The following is an 11,226-nucleotide window of genomic DNA, read 5'->3' as shown; positions in this document are numbered from 1 at the left end:
TAAATACACTATTTCATTTTTATTACAAAATTATTGTAACACTGGAAACACACAAGAAAAAAAAATATCCAAGCAATAATTGCAATACTTAGGGCAAATAACATACTGTAGAATAGAACGAAGTATCAAAAGGTATAAGTCAAAGTGATTCATAGTTTTTTGTACTATTAACTTTTAACATGCAGACATCCAAAAAGATGTAATATACATACACTGTTGGGAGACATGATCTCCCCTAGTGATATTAAGGGTCACATTCAACGATAGGTAAGACAACGGCCACTCATAGCCATCAGGTTCCCTTGGTCTACTTTCCCCACAATTTGATCTGCACTCAAAATGCCCTCAGAATAACTTCAGTCGTGTTTATTGGTGTACAGAGAGAAGACAGATTCCAAACTCTCAAAGTGTCTATTCCACATGTATATTAATATTCAGTAACTTCAGGCAGCCTATTACAAAAGCTGCAGCAGTAGTTAATTATCTAGTAAGAATAAGAATAATTAAAATGATCCTCGTCATTACAACTCAATCATCATTTACAGTGGTATAGAAACACTAACATTGCATTTTAATCACATCTGGTATTCATTTTACACTTGCAAGCATCTAATTCTGGCAGTAAAAATATTATCAGTGAATATATTTTGATCAAGATTTTTTTTTAAATGATCAAAATTTCAACATTATTTCTCCAACGCTAGCCACAATAAGGCTTTCTGAATTGAAAATACTGGTACTGTAGAGATAATTAGCACTGGTTTTTCTTTTCACAATGACAATATTTAATTTTTAAGAAAGTCACTTTTTCAATTAGCCTCCCCAATCTGATTATGTCTACATATTATGGTTTTAAATTCCTTTAATCTTTACCCAACCAAAGATCCTGCTGATTAGGAATCATGAATGCTGCAGTCAAACACATCTAGAAGGCACAAATTGGGAAAGGTGGCTTCAGTGCATATCACCAACTCTTGATAGATTTAGAATTTTCAATTATAGTTATGTCCACTCTAGCTTAACAATTTGCTGAAGGTTGGTTTTCGAAAGATACCAACAGATTTTTACTGATTTTTACTTTATAATAGAACATCTCTGAAGGGAAGTTCCTTAGTTTTTAATTTTAAAACTGAATTATCCAAGAAGTTACATGAACATATCAAGTACCACAATATCATGCTATTTAAATATAAGGTCACTTAATAGTGCGGCTGGGATGACAACAAACACACCATTTTATTTTAAATTATAATTCCGTGCTTGAAAATGCAGGTAGGGAAAAACAACCCAGTTTACATTTTGAAATGATCAAATTTCTGAGACGCAAATTCACCTTCCTTACCCCTTAAAGTCTGCAATGGACTACAACATTTATTTCAGAAATCCCAAAGCAGCCATGGGATTCCTCTTGGTATTGCAGGTGACCTTCCCTCTGCTTTGCAAGCATGACCTGAGATTATTCTGCATCGTTGCTAAACTCGATGAGCAATCATAACTCCAGTTTATTCAGTTCACAAAGTCACTGTAACTGTTATATCAGTATAAACTCAAATCCTTTTCAGCAATTATTTCCATTATACAAAGTGCTTCTGAGCAAAATTTTAAAATACCGTATTTTTTGGAGTATAAGACGCACCGGACTATAAGACGCACCTATCTTTTTTGGTGAGGAAAAGAAGAAAAAGAAATCTGCCTCTGAGCAATTTTGCCTCGGTGCAGCAAACAGCCTGCTTTACTTTCATTTTCGTTTTCAGCATAGCTTGATTAGCACAAGGAAAAAAAAATCTGCTCCAGCAATTTACCTCTTTGCAGCAAGCAGTAGAGCCCTGCGCAAAACAGCTGAGAACAAATCAGCTGAGAGTCAGGAGGCAGATCCAATCAACCTGCTAATTAGACTGTGCTGAAGCTGAAAGGAGCTGTTTTTTCTTGCTGTTTGCTTGCAAGGAGATAACTGCTGCGAGGCAGAGGCCAAAGGGTGGGGGCCAGTGGGTGGGCAGGGCTACATTTGGTGTATAAAACACACCTAAATTTTCACCCCCTTTTAGGGGGGAAAAAGGTGCATCTTATCCTCGGAAAAATACGGTACGTATTTGCTAATTTAACCATAACTGTGGTCATGTACTTATTTTTAAAAAAAATAATTCTTTTTGTTAAATAGGATAGAATATATTTAGGATTCAATCTAAACACATGAAACTGTTGAGTTAGAAATGCAGAGATCTTCAAGGATTGATTTTCCAGATTTATCTTGTTTCCAGAATGACCTCAATGAATTGAAGATTCTTATTCTTCAGCTACTTGTAGGACAGTACACAAATTATAAACATCATTTTATAAGCCAACAATGAGGAGAACAAGAGTCCCCAACCCCTGGTCCACGACCCGGAGCCAGACAGTGGCCCATTGGTAACCGGGCTGCACAAGCAGTGGGCGAGCATGTGCATGCACAAAGCTACATTGGTGGAAGTGCCACACACACGAAACCATCCCCTCTCCACCTACCGTCCCCTCGGATCCGCCGATCCGTAAAGGTTGGGGACCACTGGAGTAGAAAACAAGTTCTGTTTACTCATTCTAATTACAGTTTTCACACTTTCCTGAAAAAATATTAAAAGAAGAAATTTAGGAAACATTCTACTTTGTCTTTCAGCATTCTCATGGTTAAACAAAGGGGTTCCACTCCTTTCAGACTTTAAAATAAAAAGGCCTTGCTTAGAAGTCAGCAAACTTCCCACCAATACTGAAAGAATATATGATCTTAAAGTTGAAATTCTGATCTCCTGAATTTTTTTTTTTTTTTTTTGCACTACAATAAGACAATTTAATCATTCTTATTTGAACTCTTCTGTTTTGGGGATCTGACAGCAAGTACAGGAGAAGAATTAAATGACAAATTCTCTGAAGGAGGCTGGCTTGAGATGGTGGTAGTAAATTCTCCTTGGATTTTCTTAGAGGTCTCTATGGCAGAGTTCTGGAGTGTGTCATTCATCTCAATTATTTCAAAGTCTACTTCATTCCATTCTCTGATTTCATTATCCTCCTCGTCGTCTTCAGGATAAGTGCTGGACAATAACGCTTCTTGAACTTCCCCATCTCCCGCATCCTTCAATTTAGCATCATCATTTGATGCCGCTAATTTACACATCACAGGGAACAGTACTGCTGTCATGACAGCTGCTCCCAATGCAGTGTACATGAGCACTGGGAGAGTGGGAAAATATCCTTGAAGGAAGCCAACCGCCGCAGGAATACACATTTCTCCTAGAGCTGCACCCATGACAAACATTGCTGCAGATTTCCCTTGAATAGTGGTGTACTGCTCTATCCAAGATATGCCACTGGGAAAGATAGTAGCCATTGAAGCACCATACACCGCGGAACCGACCCACAGAGCAACTGTATGTACATTGAAGAGGACCAGAAAGAGTGATGACACAGTAGAGCCTATGATACTTATTAGGATCATAGATCCAGGATAAGAGCAGGTCGCAAAGCAGATTGCCAATCCTCTGCAAGCTGCAAAGGTTCCCCAAAAGAGAGAGTTCAACCCTGCTGCTTCCGTTTCTTTCATAAGAGCATAGGTTTTTGCGTAAGTAAAAATGTAGGAGCCATAGGTTACCTCTGCTCCAACGTACCAAAAAAAAAACACAGAAAGAAGTACTATGAGAGCACGGTGATATTTCGCGATTTGGTATTTCTGCATGGAAAGTTTTGTTCTATCTCGAACAGGAATGCTCCTCAAATATAAAGTAAAGAAAAACAATGCGACGAGTAAGAGGTAAGTGCCAATCACAGCATAAGACCACACAAAATTCCAGTTTAAATGAAGCTTCGGCAACAACGTAGCCCCAGGAGGAGAATTCATAGCTGACTCGTTATTAATATTGCTACCCAGATGTATCTGCAATTCAAAGGCAGAGCCACCCAGTACCATCTTCGCCAGGATGGGAGCTACAAAAGCTCCAAGGGCAAAACTGAAATGCAAGGCCTGTATGTGAGGACCAGCTTCTGCTTGCCATGTGTCCAAAGCCAGAACATTCCCACCTGAAAGATAAAGATTCAGGGTCAACTTTTCACATGAAAAAGTTTCATAGACTTACATGATACCTTCACCTAACGTATGCCATTCCCTTCATATTCCAACTTTCATCTTTTCAAGGTAGGTACTACACTTTTGCAATTTTGTCATCAGGAAAGCAATCTTTTCCCTCGCTGTTTTGTTGTCCATTAGTCTTACTCTTTTAAACAATATTTTGGCATTCTCTCTTGCTCTCTCACTCAGTCCTGGTCTGAGTCACCTTTCTATGTCTCTACCATGGAACTATAGCATTTTTCTTGATCCCCTCAGCAAAAACAATGATCTCCTGTAAACATTAGCCAAAACATTACTGAAGTACTTAAAGCACCAATAATTGAAAGTTGAATTTATCAGATAGTTGAACTGTATTTTCAGTCTACAGAATATCCTGAAACAACTGTACATCAACTGGGTTTGACAACATCCATGTAGACACAATTTTACACATCACGTTATTTTCAATGAATGCATCCCATCTGCATGTGCACGTATGTGAAGAAAACTTTCTATATACAAATCAACTATTTTAGGACTAAAGTATATGCAATTCCCAATCTCTGAATGTTTATCCCCACCCCCGGAAGATCATGCAAACGGAAAAGGCAAATATAACCAAGTGGTGAAATTTAGTTTGACCTTTGGTCAAGTAAGGAAATTTTCAGGTTCACCTGTTTTGTGCACATGATACACACTTAGCAATGTATTAGGAACACATAATTTATTATAAAAAAAGGCAACAACACAGTCCCATTGAATGATCGCAACATGATGGAAGGAAAAAATAGATTATGTGTAGTAAGTTTTTTTTTTTACCTGTATCCAGAATTCCCATTGCAAAACCAATGATGGACATCACGATTGTTAACAAGATGGCGTTCTTACACCATGGAATAGCATATAGACCTACTGTTGTACCCAGCATAGAGAAGCCTATAAATATAATTTAAAATTTTAAAATAGAACTTTTTAAGAATTAAAATTCCCCATATTTCATTTTAAATCCAGTAAATTCAAAGCCAGTAAAAATTTTATTTGTATTTAGAATTATTACTATATCATGAAGAAAGGTAGCTTATTTAATGTAGCAGTCCTATATCAAATGTATCATAAGCATTTATAATTTGGAATAATGCTATCGATCTCTATGGGGCTTTCTTCTGAATAGTATATTTTGGATTGTCTTAACAGTTTCCAGAAGGTGACTCAATTGTTAGAAAGCATTGCTTCAATAGAAATACTGCCGCATAGAAAACAATTTCCTTCACAATTTAAAATTGCTTATCATCCTTCCCCAAACTTTGACTTCTTTAGAATTCTGAAGTTTGTTTGTTAATATGCTGTCCATTCCTAAAAGCGTTAAGTGGCTAACAACAACAAACTTCATAAAATAATCCCTCCAATAACTACACCAATAAATCCACCCCAAATGAATTTAAAAATCCCATCATAAGAGATGAAGCAAAGCATATGAAGTCATATGACCATCGCTACTTGAAAATTCATAACATGCTTTTCTCCTGAGCTCCTTGGAATAGCTGGATTTTATATGTTCTCCAAGACCCAGGAGAGAAGGGACTGACCAGATCCAAGGCATAAGAGCAGCAATTGCAAATGCCTGTTTCCTAGGCACCTTCAGATGGCATTTTTGAACCAGATGAGACCTGGCCAGAAATTACTTTATTTCATCTGACTGGATGGGCAGATGAACATGGAGAAGATGGTCTCTCAGATAACCGAGTCTGAAGCCATGAGACTTTAAAGGTGACAAGAAGCACTTTCAACTCCATCCTGAAGTCATCTGGCAACCAATGAAACCCCCCAAAGCAGTGGGCTCACCCAACTATAATGAAAAATACTCATCCCTTGACCAGCCTGCCATGTTTTAGACTAGCTGTCACATCCAAATGCTTTTCAAAGGCAGTCCCATGTACAGTCTGCTACAATAATTGAAATAGGAGGTAAGCAAGGCTGTTTTAGGAATGGTGCACAAAATGGAGCTCTGGAAAAGCCAGTTCCAAATACAACTGAAAGCCTCTAGACTGCAAAAGGAAGTCTTCCATAGAGATTAGGAAGGTAGTCTCATATAGAAATGCCACTAAACTTACATGACAGTTCAGTGGTATTTCTACGTGATACATCTTTATAAGTAATGTTTTTAAAAGTCCTAAAACCCATTTGTTACTAAAGAATTGTGATTCTGAAACCAAGGCAAAAGGATTGAGAACACTTGAGTGAGATTAAAAAGAGCCTGAAGTAATGTTCTAAATAACTAATGCAAATAAGGAAGCTATCAATAAAAAAGCACTTCCTTGACCATGTTAAAAAGGGAATGACTTTTCTAGTAGACCGGACTGCTGAACAGGAAGTATCAAAATATTTCACTTCTCTATGCTCCTTATTTTGATATAAATGCTTTTTGAATCACAGCCTAAAGTCACTGTCCTAAAACTGTAAGAATTCCAGTCCTGATATTTTTCCAAAGAGTACAGCATATTACAAGTGATGCAAGCATTCTGTTTTGTTGAGGCTTTCCACTGCAAAAAACGGGATCCAGTAGACATTTGACTAAAACCCAGAGCAAAAATAGCCTGATTTATTGGTTGGTAGCAGTGGTGAAATGTAAAATTTGTTACTACCGGTTCTGTGGGCGTGGCTTGGTGGTGGTAATGTGACTGGGTGGGCATGGCCAACTTTTTTTTTTTGTACTTTTAAAAGCATTTTTTCTACAACCTTAAGAGGTTGCAGAAAAAAATGGTTTTAGAAGCCTCTGACGATCAGGCAACTCAGCTGGGATCGCCAGAGGCTTTTAAAGGCATTTTTTTTCTATAACCTCTTCGGCCGAAGAGGTTGCAGAAAAAAATGCTTTCAGAAGCCTCTGATAATCCCAGCTGAGCTGGGGTCATCAGAGGCTTTTTTTTTTTACTTTTAAAAGCATTTTTTCAGCTGAAGAGGTTGTAGAAAAAATGCTTTTAAAAATAGAAAAAAGGCTCTAATGATCACGCGGCTCAGCTGGGCATGGGGGGGGCGCAGAGATTTTTGCTACCAGTTCTCCGAACCACTCACCGCCATCGTTACCGGATCAGATGATCCGGTCCGAACCGGGAGCATTTCACCCCTGGTTGGTAGACAGCACCAATAATATTAAATTCTGAGCATTATATTTTAGGATGAGCACCAACTAGGGCACATGCAGAAGACAAAAACCAAGAAAACCAAGGACTTGCAAGGAGAAATTTATGAGTTGATAGCATCTACTCTTCTGAAGGTTTCTGCAGAGAGATGAACTACATGATTCCAAGGTCCCCTCCAATACTTTTGTTCATCCCTGTAATGGATACACATTTGGATGAAGTTAAAATAACCAGGAAAAGATTAGAGGGAAAGAGCCGATACAATTACTATCCCATTTCTGATCAGCTAAGTAGAAGGATTTTCAACTTTGTATATTACCTGTGTCTAATTCTCATTATAAAAGCTGCGGAGGCGCAGTGGTTAGAGTGCAGTTCTGCAGGCTACCAGCAGTTTGGCTGCCTGCCAGCAGATTGGCAGATTGAATCTCACCAGGCTCAAGGTTAACTCAGCCTTCCAAGGTGGGTAAAATGAGGACCCAGATTGTTGGGGGCAATATGCTGACTCTGTAAACTGCTTAGAGAGGGCTGTAAACAGTGGTGGGATTCAAGTAATTTAACAACCGGTTCTCTGCCCTAATGATTTCTTCCAAAAACCAGTTTGCCAAACTGCTCAGAAAGTTAACAACCAGTTCTCCCGAACTGGTGCAAACTGGCTGAATCCCACCACTGGCTGTAAAGCACTGTGAAGCGGTATATATAAGTCTAAGTGTTATTGCTATTGCTATAGTGTAATACAGTATATCCACAAACACAATTATAACTCGCTTAGGGATAGATATGCAACACCTCTTCTACTACAAGGTCAACAATCTATATTATTCATATTCATTTTTGTCCACTTACCCAAAAGTAACTTGGAGTTCATGCAGTCAAAAAGAATTCCACCAATTAGAGAACCACTAAAGTATCCCATTGAACGGCCCACGAAGATATATGAAATTTGACTGACATTTTTGTTCACATTTGCAGCTAAGTCTTGAAATGTTGGTCCTAGAATAGCAATAGCCATCCCCTAGAAATAAATCAAATCAATAGGAAATAAAAATAGCTGTTAATAAAGCTTTGCAAAATTGTTCAAATAATTCAACAGTTAACTTACAACCTTTAGAATCCTAAGCATGCTTATTTGTAAATAAGGCTGATTGAAGTTAATGGACTATATCTACCCTCACTGTTCTGTGCAGTACACCAGAGAATAACACCCTTTCTCCACAGTTACCAACAGGATATTTCTATGAAGCCTGTAAACAAGGCCTGGCAACAGTAGTAGTTCCATTTGTAGCTCCTTGCAACTTATATTGCTTAAGGTTTCTTTGTCTTTTGATGTCTTTAAGTCAATCTTGATTCCTGGCAACTTCCTAAACAAACCTTTGCAGTTTCCTTGGCAAGGTTTTTCAGAAGTGGTTTGCCGCTGTTTGCCATTGTTTCCTTCCTAGGGCTAAGACACTTTCCCAAGATCACTCAACTGATTTTATGTCTCAAACGGGACTAGAATTCAGTCACCCAGTTTCTAGCCTGATGCCTTAATCATTACACCACACCAAACTGGTTGTCCCACTGTTCTTTTAGAGTATCACATGACTATCATGACAAGGGAACAGTCTATTTAGGTATCACAAAATAGTTGAAAGAATTCATAACACAAACCACATGGATAAAGCCAAAGTTGCAACTGCTGATATATTATTAGAAGAAGCATCTACGCTTATAAGGATAGTTGTATTGAAGTGGACTTCGTATGCATATGCATCAGTTTGTTCACACACTCAAATTCTGCACACCAGTTGAAATATCCATGAAGATTGCCCAGAATAAAGAAATTTCTGCAGGATGCTGGAGACGTATATTTGTCTTCATTGGTGAGAGAAATTTCTTTCTCAGAAATTCTTAAGGCATCCTCTAAGAAGTTTATTTCTCAGATCATCATCATCTATCAAATTGTATCCAGTAGGAGACTCACACAATAGGCCTCAAGGATATCTTTTGAAAACAGGTCTGTCAGTATGAAAATAGGCAGAGTGTCAAATACCCAGGACTGGCAAAAGGCATTCCAGATCTCTGGTTCCAGTTGTCTATATGGATCAAGACCTCCATAAATAATTATTCCTGTATCATTTACGGGCAATGCAACCCTATCCAAAATAAATTTACCATCATTAATCAAACTTTATTATTATTATTATCATTCACCAATACCACTCTCCAAAAAGATCTGCTATCAGAACCTTCATCTACCTGTTTCAGTTTTTTACTTTATTTTATTTTAGTCAGACTTTTATTGAATTTAAATTCATGTTTGTTAAGAGTTTTCATGTCTCACTAATAAATAAAAAAGGAGCCAAACATCATTCCTCTATCTACAGCATCCGAGACCAAGCCTTTTTGTTAATCCCATCTAGTGGTATCATGAAGAACATGACCTACTCATTAACAAAAGGAAGTATTTTATTTATTCTTTAGCATGGAAGCTAGGATGCTGGTTTGAAGTCAAGGTTACCCAGCTTCCAGATGACCACAGCGTTCACAAAGTGCTTTTGAGCCAGATACTGTCTCTCATCCCAACCTAGATGGTTGTTGCAAAAATGAAACTGGAAGACCTACCAGGCACCCTTACTTTAAATTTCCAGAGCAAGAGCAGAATGAGAACATTCCATGTGATGTAGTGGTTATGGTTGTCATTGTCAGCATTACACTGAGAGTGTTGTACAGGTAGTCCTTGACTTACAACAATTCGTTTACTGACCGTTCGAAGTTACATCGCTGAAAACAGTGACTCATGACCATTTTGCACACTTATGACTGTGGCAGCATCCCCGCGGCCCCGTGATTTACATTCGGATGTTTGGCAACTAGCATATATTTATGGAAGTTACAATGCCCCGGGGGATGGGTCATGGGATCCACCTTTTGTGACATTCTGACAAGCAAAGACAATGGGGAAGACTGATTCACTTAACAACAGTGTTACTAACTTCACAACTTGCAGTGATTCACTTGACAAACGTGGGGAGAAAAATGGTAAAACGGGGCAAACCCCACAACGAACGTCTCACTTAGCAACGTAAGTTTTGGGCCGGTAAGTCGAGGACTACCTGTAGGTTAGGCTTGAACAAAAGCAGCCCAAAAGGCGAAGCGTTTCCATTTGTTCCTATGTCCAACAGGACAAGGTTTTCTTTCTCAAGGAAGGCAGAGAGATCCCCGTCGGATCTCTCCCCAGCGGGGCAGCTCAATCAATCTGCCGACTGCCGCTCTTTCAAGGGCGCCAGAGGGCAGCGCCCAACCCCGGGCTTCTTTCGCTGCTCCCAAGAAGCTGCGGGCTGGGCCATAAGGGCAAGGCGCCCGCTGGGTCGTCGGAAGGCGAAGCCGGCTGTCACCCTGCTCGCTGCCCGGCTCGTTCGCCCGCCTGGCTTTCTCGCCTCCTTACCAGGCCCAGGAAAGCGGCGCAAAGAGCAGCCGAAATGCACCACTTCAGTGCCCGCCGGGAAGCCGCCACCGCCGCCGCCTGCTTTCCCGCGCCAAGGCCACCACCTGCCCGGCTTCTTCGGCCGCTGCCATCGGCCACCTTTACGACCGGCTGAAGGGCAAGCGGCGCCGAGCTTCCAGGCGGCGACTCTCCAGCGGCCGCATCCTCCCCGAGGGCTCCCGCTTCTTCTCGCGCTCCCTCTTCTTCCAGCCGGGCAAAGCGGACCTGCTTCTTTGCACCTCCCGCCATATGTCTCACACCCGAAGGCCGCCGCTGCAGACCCGGACAGGCGACACGTGACCGACTAATCCCGGAGCCGCCGGCATCATGGCAGGCGAAAGGAGCGCCTTTCACCTTAAGATTACAATTCCCAGAAAGCACCGGAAAGCAGCTGTTTACGGTGCGGAGGCTGTCGCTGCAAAAACGCCTCCCTTTCACGCCGAGGTTGGCGAATGCTCCGTTGGCTGACTTCAGGCGAATTAATTCGCCTCTCCGGTTATTGACGTGACCGACGCCCACTGAAGCGAAGGCGCTGGGCCCTCACGTAGTTCCAC

At 40.3% G+C, this 11,226-nt stretch overlaps 1 protein-coding gene across 1 annotated transcript; it reads right to left on the bottom strand.

Annotated features, from left to right (window-relative positions):
* SLC60A2 (solute carrier family 60 member 2) lies at positions 1-11,226 on the bottom strand. Its single transcript, XM_034409171.3, has 4 exons — positions 10,634-11,226; positions 8,053-8,221; positions 4,892-5,008; positions 1-4,044 (listed from the first exon to the last, which is right to left on the bottom strand). Exons 1-4 carry the CDS (start codon positions 10,919-10,921, stop codon positions 2,822-2,824), a joined length of 1,797 nt encoding a protein of 598 aa, XP_034265062.1. The 5' UTR covers positions 10,922-11,226; the 3' UTR covers positions 1-2,821.

The sequence above is a fragment of the Pantherophis guttatus genome, chromosome 1, assembly GCF_059756535.1.
Source record: "Pantherophis guttatus breed Tessera chromosome 1, ASM5975653v1, whole genome shotgun sequence".
NCBI lineage: Eukaryota > Metazoa > Chordata > Lepidosauria > Squamata > Colubridae > Pantherophis > Pantherophis guttatus.
Note: the sequence above shows the minus strand (reverse complement) of the source record. Positions and strands in the feature narration are given on the sequence as shown.

Excerpts from the sequence above, each read along its gene's own strand:
- SLC60A2 (XM_034409171.3), bottom strand. The coding sequence starts at position 10,921 with ATGGCGGGAGGTGCAAAGAAGCAGGTCCGCTTTGCCCGGCTGGAAGAA. Across the intron at positions 8,222-10,633 it reads GCGCCGCTTTCCTGGGCCTG|GGGATGGCTATTGCTATTCT; the intron begins GTAAGGAGGCGA and ends ATTTATTTCTAG. Across the intron at positions 4,045-4,891 it reads AATGGGAATTCTGGATACAG|GTGGGAATGTTCTGGCTTTG; the intron begins GTAAAAAAAAAA and ends TTTATCTTTCAG.